Here is a 23,544-nt window from a genome sequence, read left to right on the forward strand (position 1 = left end):
CTGCAAACTCCATTAATCCAAAATGAGATTGGGTTAGATTATTAGACTGTTGACTGTGACTGATTCATATGTCAATACACCAGGCATTAGTTTAAATCTGGACTCTTGTGATCTGGAATACTGACTAACCTTTGCAGGGTTTAGTGACTTGGAACCAGGCTCCCTGAAAACTAGTTCCTCCTCTGTTGACCTACCCAAATTCAGGGTTACCATCTCAGCCCTACTTTAGAGTTTCCCACAATGTAACAGAAGGCTATTAGGGGGAAAAATCGGGGCGGGGGGGGGATGAATACGGCAGCCACTGAAAAGGTAAAAAGGGAGCAGGCTAGTGGCCACCACCTTGACTTTGATTTCCCTGCAGGTACTCACCTGTACCTGTAACCCTTTCCCCGCTGCCTTCTGCAGTCCCACACTGTACCTAAATGATTCTTCTGTTGTTCAGTGCCAGATAGAAACATTTCTCCTTGCCATGAATTTTAGGAGATTCATGGGGAGCTTTCAGATTTTTGTACTTTCTCTTGGCTTTATCCCACGATGTTTTATGAACCCGGAAGGATCCTGGGCAGTATAAATACGCAGTAAATAAAATACGTAATTTCATCAAGTAGATCCTCATAAGCCAAGGCACTCTGCCTCCACATAGCAAAGAATGGGACAAGCAATCAGCAACTGCCTTCATAAGTTGCTTGTAAACTCTTTGGAGGCTGTCCGTTGCTGGAAACCACATGCTGCCTGGGGTCCAGACGCATTTCTCCTATTTTGGACAAGTTCTGGGACACTCAAGAGCTGCCTCTTCCACTGACTCAGAGGAGGTGGATTCAGTTGTACTGTAATAGTAACCCAACACATAGCATTATGTCGATCACATAATTAGAACAAAGTTCCAGAGAGGCTCACAGCTCGGGCTGCAGGACTGGAAGCTATTATACTCTTTTTGTGATAGACAGCTATGCAGGCTTCACTTCCATATCCCATATCCAGTTCAACTGTACCAGCAAAGGCCTTGCTTTAAATTTAGGTACAACCCAACAGCCCATCATTCTCACCCATTTCTTCCAGTCCCACTAAATTTTAAGGGAGCAAGTCTGCTCTCTCATCTTCCTACGACTCTCAGGTGAGTGGAAGAGAGCAATCACACTTCTTCTTAACTGTCCAAGGGCCCCATGCTTTCCCCCCTCCTCTTCCCAGGATGGGGTTGCCAGGCATACAATAAACTCAGCATCCTGATCTCCCTCATCCTGGACATACTCCATCACGTCAACATTCTCCTTGTAATCTGGCACCCAAATCCGGGCACAGTTTTCCAAGTGTGCCTTGATCATCGGTATTAAAATGTAAATATTCTGAATGCCCACATCCTTTATGAGGTTTAGAGGAATCACCAGCTGAAGCCAAATTATGCCCGGGTATTGTCATTGGCTAAAGGAGTAAACTACCAGCCCTCCAAAGCCAACTTGTAAGGCTTCAGTGGAAAACCAGCAATGCAGCAAAACTCCCACACGCACACAGAAATACAAATGTTCTGGAGCCTTGTGGTCACTACTTTCTCACCCAGTGCCCCACCACAATAAATAAGTAATCGGCTTAAGATTGCAGTCTGTGGCTTTGGCTAAAAACAAAGCTCAGAGAGAAGCAACATCCATGGCCCCGAGTATCTGATTGCCCTTATTCTACCCTTCCCAGCAGTGATAGCTCGTTTTTTTGTCTAACGTAGGACGACCAGATATATCCAAATATCTGGATACCACACATACAGAAAAATGGTTTTCAGGAGCACAATCCACCTGACCAGAGAAAAAAAGCAGAGAAGCAGGAAACTGTAATGGCAAGGACGGGAACAGGCTTGCCACCAGCCTGCCGGGTGGGAGGAAATCATGTTGGCCATTGATTGCATCAAGGACTACAAGATCTGGGCTGCAAATATTCTGGATGCCAAATAGACAGAAGCAAAGTAAATTGGTGATATATCTTTGCTCCTATCCGGCTCTATTTACCCTACTTGGAATACATTGTGCAAAAATCTAGCTCTCTGGAGGAGTCCATAATGCTGGGAAAGGTGGAAGGAAAGAGAAAGAATGACCAGCAGCAAGATGGATGGACTCGGTTATAGTAACAATGGGGGAAGGGTTGGAAGGGTTGAAGAACCAGGTTAGGGATAGATTATCCTGCAGAAAATCTACCTCTCTGGTTGCTAAGTGTCAACGACAACTTGGTGGCACATATTCTATCAATCTTTGCTCCTATGTAATACAGAAGTCCTCGAGTTACAATGCCAATTGGGACCAGAATTTCCATTGCTAAGTAATTTGGTCATAAAATATGATGTCACGTGACTGCATCACTTAGCAATGGAAATCCTATCATCGTTAACCAAATCCATTGGTTGTTAGCCAAGGATCCATCCCGATCCAAGCCATTCCTGGTCGCTCCCAGCCCTGAGCCTTGATAAGGTAAGGGATTGCTTCCCCTTTCATTCCCCTCCCCTGCCTCTCTCTCCCCACCCCCATGTCTGCTCTTTTGGCTTCCTTCCACTCTGCCTCTTCTACTGGTCTGGCTGCCCTTTGCTAGCTGGCCTTGTTGCCCCTGATCACGTGGCCAAGGGGGCTGTGAAAAGGTCATAGCTCTGGAAATTAAGCAAAAATACCATTCATTCAGCACCACCATAACTTCCAACAATAGCTGAATAAATGGATGTGACTCGAGGACTACCTGTAACCTGGATTTTTAGAGTCCAGATACAGTTATCCTAGTTGCATCTGCATCAGTACTTGAATTTATCAATTAGCTTTAATAATTATGTAAGTTTAATAATTATGTAAGTTTTTACTTTGGGGCCTCTGGTCATAGAAGGCCCATCCTTCAATGGACTATTTTTAGACAGCTCTGACACATCTTGAAGCAAAGGCTGATACTGGATAGCATCACAAATTAGATCCAAAGCACTTCTGCTACTGAAGAACCACTGAGGAACAGTGGTTAAGCTGTTGGGTTAGGATCACTCAAGTCCTCTCTTAGCTTTGGAAGCTCACCTATTGGTTTAAATAATCACTTTCTCTCATCGTAACCTATCTCAAGGGTACAATTGTTGTGGGGAAAAATTACCCTACATTAAATTCTTGAATTAAGCTTCTACATTAACCTCCTGAAGGAAAGTAGAATATAAGTCTAATTAATAAAATCAATAATTCAAAATTATTTTTTACGTCTTATGCATCCTCAATGACTTACTATTTTCAACAACATTTAGACATTTTCATCCAGCAGATGCTTTGGGGAATGAATCTCTAGATTGCTTCTACCAAATTTCAAACAGTAACTCTGACAGTTATTTTTTAAGCAAAACAAACACCCTACAAAATGCAGAGGAATCTGAACAAATCACAACATGTGAAATTTAGTAGAAATTTTCCACTTGTGTAAGACATTCCTGGGCTGTCTGTTCAAATGAAGCTCAAAGTAGACTTTGAGAGGAGAGAGAATCATCGTGGGATAAAACATTGTTGGGGAATTTTTCAAGAACTTGAAAAGACATGATAATTTTTGGGGGTGTGATGGACATGCTGTACTCTATTTCAGGGGCTAAGTGTTCTTTTATGGTTATAAAAAATCTTACGAGAGCCGGAGAAACTGGATTTAATCTTATGGTAATTTAACAACAAAAGTTACTCAGAGAAATAGAGGAGTGCCTAAAACCTGGAAGCAACATTAATGACTCCTTAAGAAACCCCAGCCGAATTCTCAGCAGCCAAAGGCCGCAGCTGAGGCAATGAATATCCTGCTCTCTCCTTGCCTCCAATTTAAGTAAGGGAATGGGTAGCTTTCTCATCTGCCCGCTGAGCTCAAGAGATTACAAAGCCCCCCAAACCCCAACTATATATTGGCACTGGGCAACCCTCCCCCCACTGGGGAAGAGTGGGCTGCCCATGAGCTTGGCACGAGAGGATGGCACAGATGCAAAGCCTGGCATATAAACAGAAATTGGCAGATTGTGGCCATCTGCTTGCTTTCCGTCTTTCCTGGGGTGGGGACAGGATGGAGGAGTAGACCTCTTGCCAATTTGAAGAGTAGGAGAGTGATGTACAATAGGTGGCAATTCTCCAAAGCAGAGTTTCTCAACCTTAGTAAGTCTGAGATGGGTGGACTTCCACTCCCAGAATTCTGGAAGTGGATGTCCACCCATCTCAGAGTTGAAAGGTTGAGAAACTCTGCCCCAAAGTCTTGTTTATGTTCAGTTAAGGCTAACCTAGTGGTTTGGTTGCACCTACTTATTTCCTACAATGCTTGTACACCTGAAAATAAACCTGCTCTCCCAACCATGGCTCTTGGCATCAAAGTTAGAGTTTCCTGAAAAGTACAAGTTTCGCCGTAATATCTAAAATGTTCAGCCTTTCCATATTGTTTATAGAGATGGAGGAACTTTATTTCAGTATCCAGGGGGCAGAATTTCTGAAAGCCCGTTTTCCCCCGTCTCATTCCTGCAACTACTTGTCATTTTGGGGATATTTTTGCAGGTAAAAATGTTTGCAAGGATTTCTTCTTAGGCATACTTACATACATACACAGGTATATTACTCATCACATTTTTTCCCCATTTCAGGGTAAGCAACATAATGCAAGGTGCCAAAAAGAAGTAAGAAACAGTAAGCTAAAGGAAGCAGAGGCATGAGAAAAATAAATATCGCTAAATTTGCTTTAGACCAACAGCATTTGCACCACCACTCATACTGTTGTGTCTTTGCAAAACCACCACATCCACATTCATCCCCTGCTTTTGTTCATTAAAACACTCAACCCTCTCTTTTTAAGGATCTCATTACTTCTACTCAACCATCACTTTCTGGTGATCCCATTTCTTTCAGTCCATTCACTCTTTCTTCATATATTTGATTTGCAATTTGATCCTCATTTGTTCTTTCTAAAAAAGCCAGTTTGGTGTAGGGGTTAAGACCATGAATTCTAGTCCTGCCTTAGGCACAAAGCCAGCTGGGTACCCTTGGGCCAATCACTCTCTCTCAACCCTAAGAAAGAAGCAATGGCAAACCACTTCTGAAAAGCCTTGCCAAAGAAAACTAGGGATGTCTCCAGAGAGCCTCTGATAATCAGACATGATTGAATAGAAGGGGGAAAAAAACCTTTATTCTTTCTACATGACCAAACCCCATCAACACATCATATTCTTTCATTTAGCACCCCTTCATTCTTGACCCTATACCTTATGTTCCATACACAGTTCTTAAGCATCCCATGCCTGCTGTTCAAGTTCTGTTTGTGTTGACAAATCCAACTCTACTTCCATGTAAAAAGTAAGCAGGAAAACACTCTTATACAGGCTACTTTTGTTTCTTTCAATATTCATTCATCCCTCGTAATAGGCCACATATCCTACTTTTCTCCAACAGTTTTACATTTCAAATTTTCTCTATTGTATCCTCTTTAGTAAACATTATATCAAGATACACACATTCATCTACTTGCCCTGTTTTTCACCATCTATCTTGTTGTTGTTTGTTGTTAGCTGCGAAGTCGTGTCCGACCCATCGCGACCCTATGGACAACGTTCCTCCAGGCCTTCCTGTCCTCTACCATCTTCTGGAGTCCATTTAAGCTCACGCCTACTGCTTCAGTGACTCCATCCAGCCACGTCATTCTCTGTCGTCCCCTTCTTCTCAACCTTTCCCAGCATTAGGCTCTTCTCCAGTGAGTCCTTCCTTCTCATTAGGTGGCCAAAGTATTTGAGTTTTAGCTTCAGGATCTGGCCATCTATGTATAACTAATTACTGTTAATCCCATTTTCCCTTTCCAGAAGGACATTGGTTTCCTGATCCAAACTCTTTACTGCATTACGCAGTCTTTCTAATATTCACTGCAAATCATTCAGGTTCTCAACCAATTACTTAACATTCTCTGCACAGAAAAGAACACGCACGTTCATCTCCTCAACCCAACACACCTCTAATGTTACACTACAAGCTTTCCTACACTTTCATCCACAAATACGTTAAACCATGTGGTAAGCATTCTATTTATTCTCACACATGCTGTATTACCGTCACATATTCTCTTAACACATTCAGGAATCCTATCAAAACATTCCATCATGCAAAGATCCCCCACACCCCCAAATCAACAAACCTTCTTTCTTGGATTCAGATATTTCTCAGTGACCTGCGGAAGAGCCAAATCTGTTCAGCCCACATTCTGCTTGGCATAAAAACCATGCTGAAACTCCCAAATTTTGCTCATTGACACCTTTTGTACCTATTCAATCAGACTTCTCCCAAACACATTCCTAAGCACACTTAACAAACTAACCCCCTGTAGTTTTTTCATTAACTCTAGCTCCTAATTATATATATTTATGATGGTTACAGTGTCCTGGGTCATGGATCATCTTGTGAGATGTTCTGACAAGTCAAGTTAATGGGGAAGTCAGGTTCAGTTAACAACCATGTTACTAACTTAACAACTGAAGTGATTCATTTAACAACTACAGCTAGAAAGATTGTAAAAGGGGGTAAAGCTTATGTAAAAACTGTCTCACTTAGCAACAGAAATTTTGGGCTCAATTATGATTCCATGTTTAGGACTATGTGTATATAGGTAACATGGGAGCAAGATTATAGGCCCCCACATATCTAGCTGTTCCAAAATTTGTTGGGTTGCAGCATCTATTGTCTTTCACCTTTGGCTCAATTGGCTAGACCTAGTTAGAATTAAAGCTTTTTAATGGACCATACCATATTCATCCCTAAGTTAACATACAGGTAATCCTCATTTAATGACCAAAATTGGGACTAGCAACTCAGTTATATGAAGTGGTCACTAAGTGAAACCGCCACTGTGCTTATGATTTTATTTCAGCTTTCCTTTGCTTTGCAGAGCTCTGAAGGTTGTAAATATGAGGACTGGTCATAAAGTTACTTTTTCATCACCGTCATAACTGTCAACGGTTGCTAAACGAGGCAGTCATTAAACAAGGGCAGCTTGTTGCCTATTCTTTGACCAGAGAAGATATTCTGAGTACCAAAGTGGCATGGTGACTGTTTTTGCATTTGCACTGTAGTGTGGGAAGTACAACCTCATTTATAACTTGCCTTTTTTTAACAGAGTACCATAAATTCAAAGTACCTGTGGCTGGTAATCTCCTCCTGCCAATCACAATTTTATCCTTGCAATAATTCTGTGGGGTAAAGGTAAAGGTAAAGGTTCCCCCGCACATGCGTGCTAGTCATTTCCAAATCTAGGGGCCGGTGCTCATCTCTGTTTCAAAGCCGAAGAGCCAGAGTTTGTCCGAGGACGTCTCCGTGGTCATGTGGCCGGCATGACTAGACGCCAAAGGCGCACGGAACGCTGTTACCTTCCCACCGTAGTGGTCCCTATTTTTCTACTTGCATTTTTACGTGCTTTCGAACTGCTAGGTTGGCAGAAGCTGGGACGAGTAACAGGCGCTCACTCTGCTTCGCGGCACTCGGGATTCGACCCGCCAAACTGCCAACCATCTGATCGACAAGCTCAGCGTCCTAACCCACTGAGCCACCACTGTGGGGTAGATCAGGTTTAAAAAAAAAAAAGACTAATTGGCCAAAGGCCACTAGGGAATTTCTTGGCCCAGTCAAAATTTGGGACTGAATTTTCACGAGCATAATGCCAAATGTTTCTCAAGCTTAGCAACTTTTAAGATGAGTGGACTTCAACTCCCAGAATTCCCCAGCCTGCTAGGGAATTCTGGACGTTGAAGCCCACACTATCTTAAATCGCAAAGATTGGAAAATACTGCTCTGTGTCAGGATGCTGCTGGAATCAGGGAAGGTAATCTGACCCCAGAATAAAAAAAAAATCAGAGCGGTCACTTCACCACCTGAGCTCAGCCCCCAATTTATAGGGTTGGGGAGATCTTCCTTCTGAAGAACCCCCTCTGAAAAGGGTCCAGTTTGAAGCTCAATGGAAGGAGGCTGCTTTACATTCCCAGCTTGCCCCCATCTTTTCAAACCAATCTCCCAACTCGTTTTATCTCTAGCTATCTCTTCTCAAGCCAGCCGTCCAGCCGAGGACTGGAGTCCCAGCTTCTGTGCCAATTCAGCAACTTTCCGAATCGTGTTTTGCCTCCCCCCCCAACGGCAAAAAAATTAGCCGCCCCCCCCCCACACCTCCACCTCCTTTCCTCCCCCACACCAACACGCATGGACCTTTTCTCGCCAGAATGCTGAGCGGAGGTGCGATCCAATTTGATCGATGGCGAGAGATTGATTACTATTACGCTGCAATGGTTTTGACTTTCAGCACTGACCTCCTATTGTGCAACTGGGAGAAAAATCCCCCTTCCCCTCCCCCCCCATCTTCTCTTCCCTTCCCCCACTGCAGTCACAGCTTAGGCCCTGTGCAAAACACTGAGGATGCTGGTAGGGTTGCGGGAAGGACAGAAAAAAAAAAGAGGGGGGGCAATCAGATGTCCAATTTTTCCACGTTCTTTACACCGGCTGTATCTGCTTGGGCTGGAGGGATTATTACAGCCGGCATCCTGGGCAGAGATGGGGCAGCCTTGCCCCCACCGGGAAAGCAAGGGCTTGACTAAATGGCCTTCTGGGATCCCATCCATGGATTGTTGTTGTTTTTTTTCTTCCAATTTGGGTCCCCGTGAGGAAGGAGTGGTACCTGATTGAGATGCTAAGCAGCAATGAGGCTTCAGTCTGACACAGACTTTGCGCCTGCTCCAGCAGCAGAAGCAGCAGCGTGGCCGTTGCGGAGGAATAGGCTAAGATTTTTTTATTTTTTTTTTGCTGACGCTGGAGAAAAAAAAGGCATTATCACAGGGAGGGAGTGGGGGGGAGAGGCTGCGACTGCTCCAGACTGATAATGTCAGAGACAAACGGCAGCAGCATCTTAACAACAGTGAGGCTGCCAGCTCGGCTCTCTCTAACCGTGGAGTTATTGCCTGCAGTGATAAGTCTGGGGGTTCGATGTCCACTTGCTGACAAGCACGATGCTCCAAACTTTTCTAGCCTCCACTTCTGTCCAAATCCAGAAAGTTTTATCTCCACTGGGTGCAACGAAACCAGGTGCAGTTTAAGTTAATAAGACAGATGTGGTTTTCTATGGGTGGCTGGATGCTTCACTGAAAATCTCCAGCAGCTTCCAACCGACTCACTCCATTTTTTAGGAAGTTCCCTCTGATGTTTGGCTAATTCACGATTAGCTGGGTGGCTGTGTTATCTCCCCCCCCCCATAAATATTATCCTCACTCTAAATGGTCTTAATTTACTTTTAGTGGAATCAGCACATGCCCACCAATTTAGCCGGCTTTAAAAAGGCATGAGATAGATTCATGGAAGATTAGGCTTCAGAGCCTGCTAGGCATAATGGCTATGCCTTATCTCTAAGGTCAGAATCAGCAGTGACTCAATGTCACCCATTGGGGGGAACAGCAAAAAGCGATCTCTTTTGACCTTCAAACCACCGAGCAGAGTTCTGCAGAAGCTTGGTCGCTGTGGGGAAGTTTTACGATATCTGCAGGGCATCCAGTGTGAAGGCTAGCGCGGATTTGACTGACAACGAGCCATCAAGTCAGTGTTGATTCTTACTGACCATACGTGATCACGGCAAAGGCATCATTTCATATTGTGTAGGAGAAGGCAAGGGTGGAGCAGTGGGCTAATGCCTCCTTAAGTAACACCAGCTGCCTGCAATTAGTGCAGGTTCGCATCCCACCAAGGCTCAAGGTTGACTCAGCCTTCCATCCTTCCGAGGTAGGTAAAATGAGGACCCAGATTGTTGGGGGCAATTAAGCTGACTTTGTAATAATGCCACTTGGGGGTGTGTGTGAAAGCCCTAATAAGCAGGCATATACATAGAATGAAGGCTACTGCTAAGCTTGTAAGCCGCCCTGAGTCTTCGGAGAAGGGCGGGATATAAATGGAATAAAAATAAAAATAAAAAAATAAATTCCTGTATTTTACTGAGAAAGCCATATACGGGTAGTCCTTGACTTATGACCAGAATTTCCATTGCTAAGCAAGGCAGTTGTTAAGTGAGTCACACCCAGTTTTATGATCTCTTTATCATGGTTGTTAAATGAAACATTGCAGTTGTGAAGTAAATCAGGTGTTTGTTAAGAAAATAACAAAGTTAGAAGGGACCTTGGAGGTCTTCTAGTCCAACCCCCTGCCCAAGCAGGAGACCCTATACCATTTCAGGCAAATGGCTGCCCAATCTCTTCTTTAAAAACCTCCCATGATGGAGCACTCACAACTTCTGAAGTGGATCCATTAGTTGTTAAGTGGGTCCAGTTTCCCCTTTGACCTTTACTTATCAAAAGCTGGCTGGGAAGATTGCAGATGGCAGTCACATGACCCTGGGATGCCGTAAATGCACGCCAGTTGCCAAGTGACCGAATTTTGATCGCCTGATTGTGAGGATACTGCAATGGTCGTAAATGTGAGGATTGGTCATAAGGAATTTTCCCCAGTGCTGTTGTAACTTCAAACGGCAGCTAAATGAATGGATGTAAGTCGAGGACTACTTGTGGATTAAATTAGGCTGTTCTTATCTCTAAATGTATTCATTTAAGACCTTTATATGTTTAAGTTTAAGTTTATTGAATTTATATACCGCCCTTTTCCCGTAGGATTCAGGGCGGTTTACAAAGTATTTAAAAACATCAATACAATACAAGAGTTAAAAACAGTTAAAATAATTAAATTTGATCCCTGGGGGGGGGAACTGCCCTTTGTGTTGCCAGTTTTAAGTCTCTGTGCATCACTATGATGTCAATTAGCTACTTGGGGATCCCTGACTGGCTGGCACGACTTAAAAAGAAACAAAGGTGGTAAAAATAAACTAGTACACTACCACAGGCCTCTGCTGCAAACAGCAACGACATGAAAAGGATGACACGTGCATGGGGGGGATCACAATGCGAGCCTCAGCCCTACACACTTGCATCTTGTCATTGCACACAAGTGCGTCAGTCACATGATTAGCACCGCGACTACACCCCTTGCCTGTGTGCCTTTCCTCTGTGGACATCCATGCCCAGGACTCAGTCAGGGGACAGAGCAAATGTACGCATCGATTTGAAAGAAGAGGTAGTTGATTGATTCTGTTTTGAAGTTAAAAGCAAAATTGTTTGTGTTGCGAAAGAACGTAGCACAGAGCATCACAGCATCCTTAGTGCAAAGGCATCAGGCAAAAAGGTTCGCAGCTGACTGAGAAATCAAGATTCCAGCCGTGTCAATTTTTACACTCAGGCAAAGAGCCCAAGAGTTCAAAAACAGTACAAGTGGTCCTCGACTTACAAACATCCACTTAGTTGACCGTTCCAAATTAACAACAGCATTGAAAAATATAACTTGCACTTATGACTGTCAGTATCTCCATGGTCACGAGATCAAAATTCAGGCACTTGACAAATGGCATCATCAGTGGAGGAAGCCTGATTCATTTAATGACTCTGTGATTCACTTAACAACTGCAGTGATTCAGTGAACAGATTCGCTTTGCACGTGGCACTTAACAATGGTTTGCTTAACTATAGTTTGTCAACATTGGCCAAATGTGCTCATTCTCCTAAGCCATAAACTTTGTAGGTGATACTTTTTCTTATGTCTTTTGTTGTATTTTCTAACATATGTCCTTATTTCTATTCTCTGTTTTATAATTTGCATTCTGACATGGCACAATGGCTAATCAGTAAATTCTTATACACACCAGCATAAAATCACAGCTGCCAGTTCTCTAGCTGGTGCTGACCTTCATTCACATGGAATTCTTCTCAAGGACTTGGTTGTCATGTGTATTGGTGTAGTACATCTGCAGACCCAAACAATGTGTCCCTTTGTAATTAACAAATGGGAAATTTGTCAATGCACAGAAATTTTTTTAAGTGCCATCCAAAGTTTTTTGTATGCTACCCAGTGTGCCAATAACCACTAGGACCACCTTGCTCAGTTTATGTCATAAGCAGTATAAGATGATGGACAGCCAGTCTGAGCAGCAGTTAAGACAGAGGGCTAGAAACTGTGAGACTGTGAGTTCTAGTTCTGCCTTAGGCCACCCAGTCACTCTGTCTCAGCTCTAGGAAGGAGGCAATGGCAAACCTCTCATGAAAAACCTTGTCAAGAAAACTGCAGGGACCTATGGAGGCATTCTCCAAGAATTGGACACAATTAAATGGAGGAGGAGGAGGAGGAGGAGGAGGAGGAGGAGGAGGAGGAGGAGGAAGAGGTGAATGTTTACCTGGGATTTCAAAATGCCCAAAGATATTCAGAAAGGGAACATTTTGCCAATGGAGCTAAACAGAAGAATTTGCATTCAACCTTCAAATCAGGAATCCGGCAGCATCTTTTCCGGCTTAACAAATTTAATTAAAAGGTGGAAGCTTTCTCAAAGGTTTGCCACCATAGACCCACACAGCAATCTTCCCACAGCCTACCTTAAATAAGACTAAGGAGCCACCTTAAATAATAGGGAGGGAGGGGGGGGGAAACTCAACCACAACTCTGCTCAGCCTAGAGAAAGTGACAGCTCCGAGAAACCTTATCGGCTTCCTATTTACTACCAATTAGAGGGATCAGGTGATTTCAAGGCTGCCTGCAGACCCACGCAAGGGGGTCAAGGTCAGGAGGCAGCCTCTGAAGAGAAGAGGCTTGCAAGGCCCCAACAAGCCAACGACCTCCCAATTCTGTATAAAAATAAAGCAGAAAGCAAGCAGATTGCCCCCCCCCCTTTTCTTCCCTTAAAAGTCATTGCTCCTCTCCTTTATAGCTGATGTGAGGGGTGTGTGTGTGTGTGTGTGTGTGTGTGTTTTTAGGGGGTGGGGAGGGGAAGCACAAAAAGGAAATCCTGCTGTCTCCTTCACTCTGTCCTCCAGATGTTGCAGAGAATTCTGAAATGTCATTTTAAGCGAAAGCAGGCAGGGAAAGCGGCAGTTCAAACAACCACAGCCGCAATAACAAGGTCAAGCTTTCCCAACCCTCAGATAGGCTGGACAGCAACGCCCCGTCAGTCTCAGCCAGCATTTTGGTTGGTGGGAGTAGATTAGGAATGCTGGATTGAGTAGCCCAGCCAAATTATTGGAGGAAGTTTGGGCAATTTTTTTTTTAATCCCATTTATATCCCGCCCTTCTCCGAAGACTCAGGGAGGCTTACAATTTAAGCACAAACCAATGTGCTTAGCAATAGCCTTCATTCTATGTATATGCCTGCTTATTAGGGCTTTCGTCCCCCCCCCAGCGGCATTATTACAAAGTCAGCTTATTGCCCCCAACAATCTGGGTTCTCATTTTACCTACCTTGGAAGGATGGAAGGCTGAGTCAACCTTGAGCCTGGTGGGACTCGAACCTGCACTAATTGCAGGCAGCTGGTGTTACTTAAGGAGGCATTAGCCCACTGCTCCACCAAAGTGGGTGAAGTAGTTTTTATACTTTCGGTGTCTTAGAAGAGGCACTCAGCTTCCTCCTGCAATGTGAGACTATTTGTCCTTTCGCCCCAATCAGATGGTCTAGTTTTGGTCACCACGATTTAAAAAAAAAAGCTGTTGAGACTCTAGAAAGAGTGCAGAGAAGAGCAGCAGAAATGATTAGGGGACTGGAGGCTAAAACCTATGAAGAACAGTTGCAGAATGGGGCATGTCTAATTTAATAAAATAAGGCCCAGGATGATACGCTAGCAGTATTCCAGTATTTGAGGGGCTGCCACAAAGAGCAGCGGCTCAACCTATTCTCCCAAAAGCAGGAGAAGAAACAATGGATGGAAACTAATCAAGGAGAGCACCAGCGTAGAAATACGGAGGCATTTCCTTACAGTGAGAACAATTAATCAGTGGAACAACTTGCCTCCAGAAGTTGTAGGTGCTCCAACACTGGAGGTTTCTAAGAAGAAAATGGACAAATATTTGTATGAAATGCTATAGGGCCATGGTGGCGAACGCAGAGCCCTTTCTGTGGGCACGTGTGCCGTCGCCCCAGTCCTAGGCCTTCAGCTGGGTTCTATAAAACCTTTTTGCTTTAGGCCTCTGCCGCCGTGTACCCCCCCCCAAAAAAAAGGTTCAATCAATCAATCAATTTCAACTTCTCGTGGGGAAAAAAAAGTTCTCACAAAGTTGGAATTGATTGAACTTTTTACTCCCACCCAGTCTGTCCTTACCACTGCAGCCACGCCCACCCAGCACCCAATGATACATAAGTAGGTTTTGGGGGTTGCAGTTTGGGCACTCGGTCTGTAAAAGGTTCTCCATCAATGCTATAGGGCTTCCTACTTGAGCAGGGGGTTGGACTAGAAGATATCCACGGTCCCTTCCAAGTCTGTTATTCTGACTCCCCAGGACACAAAGTGCCTTCTCCTTGTCTCCTTTCCACCTGGAGAAGCTGGGGACCAGACCTAAGGCCTTTGGGGTAGCATAAATTAAGGGGACCATCATGATCATCCAGCCAGAGGACGTGTCCATCTCGGCTGAAAACAGTCTACTGACACCAGTAGAGGCTTCCTCTAAGCCACTCAGGCTGGAGTCTTTGCTAGGTCTTCATAAGAGTGTCACAGACTGTCGCCTTCTACACACAAGGCAAATTGCATTGCTATTAAGAACAGGTACAATAAAATTCTAGTCCTCGTTAATCTAAATAAAGGCACAAAACTGTACTCTAATTAAAAAATCACCAAGGAGGAAACCTTACCCTCACCAGAATTGGCAGGGCAAGCTACTACAGGTAGTCCTCAACTTATGACCATTAATTTAGCAACCATTTGAAGTTACAATGGCACTGAAAAACATGATTTCTGACTAGTCCTTGCGCTTACAACGGTTGCGGTATCCCCATGGTCACATAGTTGTGATTCGGGTGCTTGGCAACCATTGTGCATTTACGATAGTCCCAGCATACCAAGGTCACATGATCACCATCTGCAGCCATCCCAGCCAGCTTATAACATGCAAAGTCAGTGGGGAAGCCAGCAGGAAAGGTTGGAAATTGCGGTCGTGATGACTTTTCCAGTCCCAACTGTGATCATAGCTCCAGGACTATCTATATAAACAGGCAGCAAACCCACACTCCCCCACACTGATGATGTAACCTAGCTGGATAATGAAATGTCTGGAAACAAACAACCCAGCTCAGAGAGCATCAAGCACTCCACATCAAAACATCAGCACATAAGGGGTCAAATTAGGCCACTAGCCATCTAGACCAGAGGTCCCCAACCTTTTGAGCACCAGGGACCGGTTCCTTGGGGAGGTTTTTCTGCAGACCGGAGGGGGCATAGTTTCATGTACTGCCTGCATCCCGTGGATGGGGCTTTGCTTGTTTGCACGGCCCAGTTTCTGGCATGCTGTGGCCTGGTGCCAGTCCATGGACCAGGGGTTGGGGATCCCTGATCTAGACCATTGTTCAAATTCTAAACTTTCAGAAAAGATCTCTTCAAGCCATCTGGAGTTGTCAGAATGCAACTTGTGTCTTGTTATAGACTTGTCTTTCTTCTGCTTAAGTTTTTTTTGGGAGAAATCTACTAGGAACAAAAGGCTAAAGTGGAAAATTCAGGGTCTGGATCATGGTGCCATTTTGTAGCTAAGTTCACATAACGTGAATTTAGGATTCAGATCAACAAAGTCAGATGGACCTTTTTTAACATATGGTGTTATCTCCAGGGGCATTGGGAGGGTTAAATTCAGAAGGAGTGTCACAATGCAAGCCCTGCCCCTTTTGAATGATGCCTGGACATAAGGGGCAGGGTTTGTATCTTGACACTCCATTTGCTATGTCTAACCACCAATGCTCCCTCCAACACCTGCAGCCGGTAAGCAACCTCTTTAAGGCTTGAAATGTTGATTTGCTTCAGGAAACAGAATACAGAATAACAAGAGTTGGAAGGGACCTTAGAGGTCTTCTAGTCCTGCTACGTCAGAAGGTAGAAAAGGCAGGAAAGTTCTTGATGAAAGCAAACGCGAAGCCCTAATTTCTGTAGGCACTACGCTGAAATGTGACCGAGTACCCTTTATTTTATACTGATTTGCAAATTCTAATGTAAAATCCCTCTCTTTATTTAGAAGCCTTTAATAAACTCGGGGCAGCTTATAAAACCTTAGATTTGCACTACTTGGATGATTTTTGCAAGAAACCTTGGTTTTAATGCAGTTAAGGCCTTGATGAGTCTCATGAAGCCAATTTGCACACGGGCAACTGAAAGGGATTTGGTTCCTGACATAAATCCAGTAGCTTTCAAATATTCTTACCTTCAGAGACCCAATCCCACAATTAATTATCCACTGCCCTAGAACTGTGGAATCAGCACAAAGGATTCCACGGGACCATTCACTTATGAAACTAACCAGGTAAGTTTAATTTTGGCACGTATGCAAAATGCTCTGTGGTGCATAGGAACGGCCGCACTGAAGTTGCAGGTTGCATTATACCCTCACCCGAAATATCCAAGAAGCTGCGATAGGCCCCAAGCTAGGGTGCTACAAAAAAAAAAAAAGGATATTCACCCAGACAGAGACGTTTTCCAGGGAGGTGCCTTTTACAGGTCGTCCTTGACTTGCGACCACAATCGAGATCAGAATTCCTGTTGCTAGACAGGGCGGTTGTCAAGGGAATCATGTCTGATTTTACAACCTTTTTGCCCCAGTCGTTAAGCAAATCACTGCAGTTAAGTGAATCACACAGTCGTTCAGTGAATCTGGTTCCCCACCACCACCACCATTGACTTTGCCTGTCAGAAGCCAGCGGGGAAGGGCAGCTGGTTGTCAGTCAGGGACTACCTGTAGAAGTCCACCCATAGAACGGAAAGCAAAGTGCCGCATCTGTATTTCATACTCGGTAGCTGTAAGAGACACAACCACTAATCATCACAGCTTTTTAATGTAACGATCATGGCTTAATTGCCATCGTCTTCCATTCAAAGCACCTGAAGGCAGAACAAGAAGCAACGGATGGAAACTAACCAAGGAGAGAAGCAACCTAGAACTAAGGGGAAACTTCCTGACAGTTACTGTAGAACAATTAACCAGTGGAACAACCTGTCTCCAGAGGTGGTGAATGCTCCAACACCGGAAGTTTTTAAGAAGAGACTGGACAGCCATTTGCCTGGAATGGTATAGGGTTTCCTGCCTGAGCAGGGGGTTGGACTAGATGACCTCCAAGGTCCCTTCCAACTTTATTTTTTATTTTTTATTTTTTATTAAATTTTTATACCGCCCTTCTCCCGAAGGACTCAGGGCGGTGAACAGGGCATATAATAAAAATACAAAAATACAAAAGTTAAAATAGAATTAAATTAATGCCCGAAATAAAACAATAAAATATACAAATATTTAAAACCCTAAATTAACTCCCCATCAGGCCAGGCCAGCTTGTTCAAATAGGTGGGTCTTTAACCCGCGCCGGAAGGAGCGGAGATCCGGTGCCATCCGGAGCTCAACCGGCAGTTGATTCCACAGAGCCGGGGCGCCCACAGAGAAGGCCCTCCCCCTGGGGGCCACCAGCCGGCATTCTCTGACCGGAGGCACCCTGAGGAGGCCCTCTCTGTGGGAACGCACAGGGCGGAGGGGAGTTGACGCCGGCAGCAGGTGGTCCCCGAGGTATTCCGGACCCATGCCATGTAAGGACTTAAAAACCATCACCAAGACCTTGAACCTCACCCGGAAGACAACTGGTAACCAATGCAGCTCGCGGAGCAAAGGTGTAACATGGGAGTACCGGGAAACTCCCAAGACAACTCTCGCGGCCGCATTCTGTACCAGTTGGAGCCTCCGAGTGGTCTTCAAGGGAAGCCCCATGTAGAGAGCATTGCAGTAGTCAAGACGAGAGGTCACGAGCGCATGAGTGACCGTACACAAGGCCTCCCGGTCTAGATAGGGCCGCAACTGACGCACCAGGCGAACCTGAGCGAAAGCCCCCCTAGTCACGGCTACTATATGATCTTCTAAGGTAAGCCGCGAATCTAGGAGGACTCCCAAGTTGCGCGCCCTATCCACGGGGGGTAAAGACTCACCCCCCATAAAAAGAGATGGAACATTTTGAATGTCCCGGGATGCCGGAATGTACAGCCACTCAGTCTTGTCAGGGTTGAGTTATTCTTATTGTTGTTGTTGTTGTTATTATTATTATTACTATAACCTTGCTGGCTTAGACTACTGAACCCATCTGCTGCTTGTAACCAAGGATCAATATGGTGCCAGTTGGAGACCCTGAAGAGAGGCACAGAAACATTTCTCTGGATATGCTTCTCTTTAATTTCTTGTTCAGCAGCAGACTCTCTCTCAACCAAGACATTCCATTACCAATTCCCCCGGCCAATAATGACAGGAGGATAACTAGATTTGACTCATGACTCATGAAACCAAGCCTCTTGCTTTTCACAATGTCAACCACATTCTTCTTGGTCTTCGCACAACATTATAGAGCTGTCCTCATGCACAGGTGGTCGACTTACCGCCTTTCATTTAATGACTGTTCAGTTACAACAGCTCTGAAAAATGTGACTAACGACCGTTTTTCGTACTTATGACCGAACGGAAATTTTGGACTCAATTGCGGTCATAAGTCGAGGAATACCTGTATTCATAGTGCCCTGTCCTCTGAATCAGTAAGTTCCCTTCGGGGAGCGGGGGGACTTACATCAGGGAAATCAGGAGGTTCAAGCAGTTCAAATGACTATAAAGGTTTATTGCAAGCTTAAGCTCTCAACAAGAATCTGAGCCACAGGTAGTCCTCAACGTACGACCACAATTGAGCCCAAAATTTCTGTTGCTAAGTGAAACATTACTTAAGTGGGTTTTGCCCCATTTTGCGACTTTTTTTTCCCCAGATTTGTTACGTGAATCGCTGCAGTTGTTAATTAGTCACACGGTGTTAAGTCAATCTGGCTTCCCCATTGACTTTGCTTGTCAGGAGGTCACAAAAAGGAATCACATGACCCCAGGACACTGCAACCATCATAAATAGGAACCAGTTGCCAAGCAACCAAATGTAAATCACATGACTATGGGGATGCTGCAACGATCTGCGATGGTCATCAGTGTGAAAAATGGTCATGTCACTTTTTCCAGAGTTGTTGTAACTTTGAACGGTCACTAAATGAACTGTTGTAAGTCGAGAACTACCTGTACTACTGTAATTAGTCAAGGGAAATGAGCAGGAATTAAGGTATTCAAGGTGGGATCGAGTTAGATCTCTTGTAGACGCGCAGGGACTCATGACTGATGACGCATTTGACCCCTTCCTCAAACTTCTGCAATATTATAAGGTAAAGGTAAAGGTTCCCCCGCACATGTGTGCTAGTCGTTTCCAACTCTAGGGGCTGGTGCTCATCTCCGTTTCAAAGCCGAAGAGCCAGCGTTTGTCCGAGGACGTCTCCGTGGTCATGTGGCCGGCATGACTGGATGCCAAAGGCGCACAGAATGCTGTTACCTTCCCACCGTAGTGGTCCCTATTTTTCTACTTGCATTTTTACGTGCTTTTGAACTGCTAGGTTGGCAGAAGCTGGGACGAGTAACAGGCGCTCACTCTGTTACGCAGCACTCGGGATTCGACCCGCCAAACTGCCGACCTTCTGATCGACAGGCTCAGTGTCCTAACCCACTGAGCCACCGCGTCCCAATATCATAGCTAAGGACTATCAAGAACAACTCCACCCCTGAATGGGCCCAATCCTAGGTGACAACCAACTTGGAGGCCTACCTCTCTCGCGGACAAAATATGCCAGGTAGAGGTCAAGCTCCTTGACCGAGACACTGATGTGGTGTGGCTGGACACAGAGCACAGGGTTGGTGCACTGTGCGGCCTTCACAAGGCGTTCCCCATCGGTGCTCTCCAGGGGGATTCCTTTGAAGAGGATCACCATGACAAGGTCGAGACGCCAGACTTTGTCAGCCTGGCGGAGACAGTCGATTCGGCGCATTTTCCCCTTCTGATCAGGGTTGGAGAGGACGCAGCACGAGGGCTTCTTCCCCGTGATGGAGAGCACAAAGTCCTCCCGGTACTCGGGCCGGATGTCCTTGCGCAGCTTGGCCAGCAAGCGCGAAGCCCACTTCTGCTTCACTTCCGGCTTCTCGTTGAGCAGCTCATCTTTGACCGCCCGCTCCTCATCTTTCGTCATCCGTTTCTCGTGTTTCTTGAAGTACTTGCGCTTCCGGGCTTGGAGGTTGAACCAGGTGTAGGCGAAGGCCCGAACATGAGGGAGGAGGGCCTCAATGAAAGGATGGAATTCATCCTGAAGTTGGGAAATTAAGAAAAAAAGAAATAGTGGTCAGGCATAAGCTGGGCTTGGAAACATTGTTCTACTCCTATCAAGCTAACAAAAGGATGTGTGTTGGATTGCCAGGTTCAATCTTTCCCCATGATCACATGACCGGGCTTTGGGTGCTTGATTATGGAGGCAGGAGCCCTGGTGGCCCACTGGTTAAAATGCAATATTTCAGGCTAACTCTGCCTACTGCCGGGAGTTCGATCCCATCTGGCTCAAAGTTGATTCAGCCTTCCATCCTTCTGAACTTAGTAAAATGAGGGCCAGATTGTTGGGGGCAATAGGCTGACTCTGCAAACTGCTTCGAGAGGGCTATAAAGCACTGTGAAGCGGTATATAAGTCTAAGTGCTATTGCTATCACTCCAGAGCACTGAAAGAGATACATGGCCTCTTTCAGGGCTGAAGGCGGGCCTAAGGTAAAGGTAAAGGTTCCCCCGCACATGTGTGCTAGTCGTTTCCAACTCTAGGGGCCGGTGCTCATCTCCGTTTCAAAGCCGAAGAGCCAGCATTTGTACAAGGACGTTTCCGTGGTCATGTGGCCGGCATGACTAGATGCCAAAGGCGCACGGAACGCTGTTACCTTCCCTTTCGAACAGCTAGGTTGGCAGAAGCTGGGACGAGTAACAGGCGCTCACTCTGCTACGCGGCACTCGGGATTCGACCCGCCAAACTGCCGATCTTCTGATTGACAAGCTCAGTGTCCTAACCCACTGAGCCACTGCGTCCCTGCCGAAGGCAGGCCTACCCACCTATTTATACAAGGCAGTGTCAATGCCTGTATCAATGCCCAAGGATGTTTCTCTAAAAGTTTTCACCACCAGGCAGCCTTGGAGTCATTCTTGGGAATAGGGTCCCCCTTGGTCTTATTATTCATTTGATTAAATTTGATTGAAATCTTTTGAGCATTTTTAGATGAATGCCTGTGTAAGTGAATGACAATAACAGTAACAGCAGCCACACCAGTCCTTGATTTATGACCACAGTTGGGACCAGAATTTCCATTGCCTAGCAAGGTTGTTGTTAAATGAGTCACACTCTATTTTACCTTTTTTGACATGGTTATTAAGTGAATCACTGCAATAGTTAATTGAACCAAGTGGTCATTAAGCAAATTCAGTATCCCCCATTGACTGCTTGTTGGTAGTCTGCTGTGAAGATCAGAAGTAATGACCACATGGCCTCAGGACAGTACAACCATCATAAATATAGGCTGGTTGCTAAGTGCCCAAATTTTGTTCATATGACCATGGGTAAGCTATCATGGTCACAAGTATGAGAACCAGTCATAAGTCCCTTTTTAAACTTTGAACAGTCATTAAACAAATAGTTATAAGTCTATTGTACAGGTTTTCTGTACAATAGTAAATATTTTTGAATATTTTTCTTATAAAATCCACCTGATGTTCCATACTATCTTTCCTTCATGGAATTAGTATATTAAAACTCTGTATTTCATACAAACACAGAGGACAAATTGCTGTATTTTCTTTTAAGCAAAATCTGCCTCAGGAGGCTTCACAGTTGAGCAGATATTGCCTGTTAGCCATTTCTCCAGCTTGAGCAGAGATATTGTCTGTCACCCATAACACCCTGAGGAGTTGATGGGTCATGGATTCCATTTGCACGAACAAAGATAGCCATGCTTGGACACCAGATTATCTCTGTCCTACAAGAAGAGGGAACACAATGCGCCAGATTCAGGGCTACCAGCAAAAATTCAAACTAACTATAAGCAGGTCTAGACAGGGGTGTCCAACCTTGGCAGCTTTCAGACCTGTGGACTTCAACTCCCAGAATTCCCAGCTGGATGGAGAATTCTAGGAGTTGAGGTCCACAGGTCTTAAAGTTGCCAAGGTTGGACACCCTGGTCTAGAAGAAAGGGAATGCTCCTGCAAGCATCTGTTCCCAAGCTCCCTAAAGTTGAAACGCAGGAAGAGCTGGTTTCTCCAGCTTTTAGCTTGAGCAAAGCTTCTTGGCAGTTGTCCCATGTGCTTTGCTTCAACTGAAGTAACAGAGGTTTCTCCAGTGATTCTTCCAACCCCAATGAGAGAGGACAGTTAAGAGTTTCTTTCAGGAAAAGGGAAAGGAAACCAAACGGGCTGCTTAATTTCACAACAAATCGAGCTGGAAGGTCTAAGTAGTAGCTGAAAAGACAAAGAACAGTGACACTCAGATCCAGAAAACTGATGTCAGGGAAGAAGCGATGAGAGGAAAGGGAACCACCTCATGCTGGGCACAGGGGCATTCACACACCCACAGTCACACACCCACAAAATGAGAAAGGGCAGCCTGATGGGGTCAGCATGAAGTTCCACATTGGAGATGGCTGCTAGATCGATGGCAGACTCTACCTCTTCCCCTTTGCTTGCTGCTCTCCACCCATCCAATTTTTTGGTTATCATATTGATGTTTTATTATCACTTCCTTTGTTGTTATTTATTTATAAAATTTATTTGCCACCCATTTTGTATCCTCTCAACAATTATTTTATTCTTTATTTTATTGTCCTGTTATTTTACTTCTGTTTACACACCTTTTCATTTTTCTTCCTTTTTATTATTGTAAGCCGCCTAGAGTAGCCCTACGGTGAGATACTGTAGGTGGCAAATAAATGTAATACATACCGGTAATAAATAACAATAATAGTAATGAAGGGCAAGTAAGTAGAGAAGACAGAGGTACCACATCTCTTGTAAACACACCATACTACACTCAGGAATGTCTCCTAAGGGCTCTTGACTAGAGTCTACGACAGAAAGGGTCCTTGCAGGATGGGGTGAAACATTCGTGGGAGATTGGATAGCCAAGTTTACCAGGTTATAACGACACATCTCTATGCCCAAAATGGCAGACAGGGAATTATGGCTTGCTCAGTGGAGCACTGAGTGGATGTGACATACATAAAAATCAAACCTTTGATCTACATAGGCCAGTACTGAGTACAAAGAGTCCTTGACTTGCAACCATTCGTTTAGTGACTTTTCAAAGTTACAATGGCACCCAAAAAAGTGACCTATGACCTTTATTCACACTTACAACCGTTGCAGCATCTCCATGGCCATGTGATCAAAATTCCAGGGGTCATGTGATCACCTTTTGGGACCTTCTGACAAGCAAAATCAGTGGGGAAGCCAGATTCATTTAACAACCATATTACTAACTTAACAACTGCAGTGATTCATTTAATACGTGGGACAAGAAAAGTTGTAAAAGGAGACACAGCTCACTCAACAACTGTCTTGCTTAGCAATGCAGTAGAAATTTTGGGCTCAGTTATGGTTGTACCTGTTACCTTGATTGACCATAATCA

At 44.8% G+C, this 23,544-nt stretch overlaps 1 protein-coding gene across 3 annotated transcripts in view; it reads right to left on the bottom strand.

Moving 5' to 3' along the window:
* The window catches only part of NFIC (nuclear factor I C), a 172,579-nt gene that overhangs the window by 81,112 nt on the left and 67,923 nt on the right, over positions 1-23,544 (bottom strand). For all 3 annotated transcript variants that reach the window (XM_081312541.1, XM_081312542.1, XM_081312540.1), the window contains one exon: positions 19,669-20,200. In XM_081312541.1, coding sequence (XP_081168667.1) covers positions 19,669-20,200 — 532 coding nt within the window. The remainder of the gene's footprint in view (positions 1-19,668; positions 20,201-23,544) is intronic.

The sequence above is a fragment of the Vipera berus genome (genome assembly GCF_964194415.1).
Source record: "Vipera berus genome assembly, chromosome: 1".
In the NCBI taxonomy this organism is placed as follows: Eukaryota; Metazoa; Chordata; class Lepidosauria; order Squamata; family Viperidae; genus Vipera; species Vipera berus.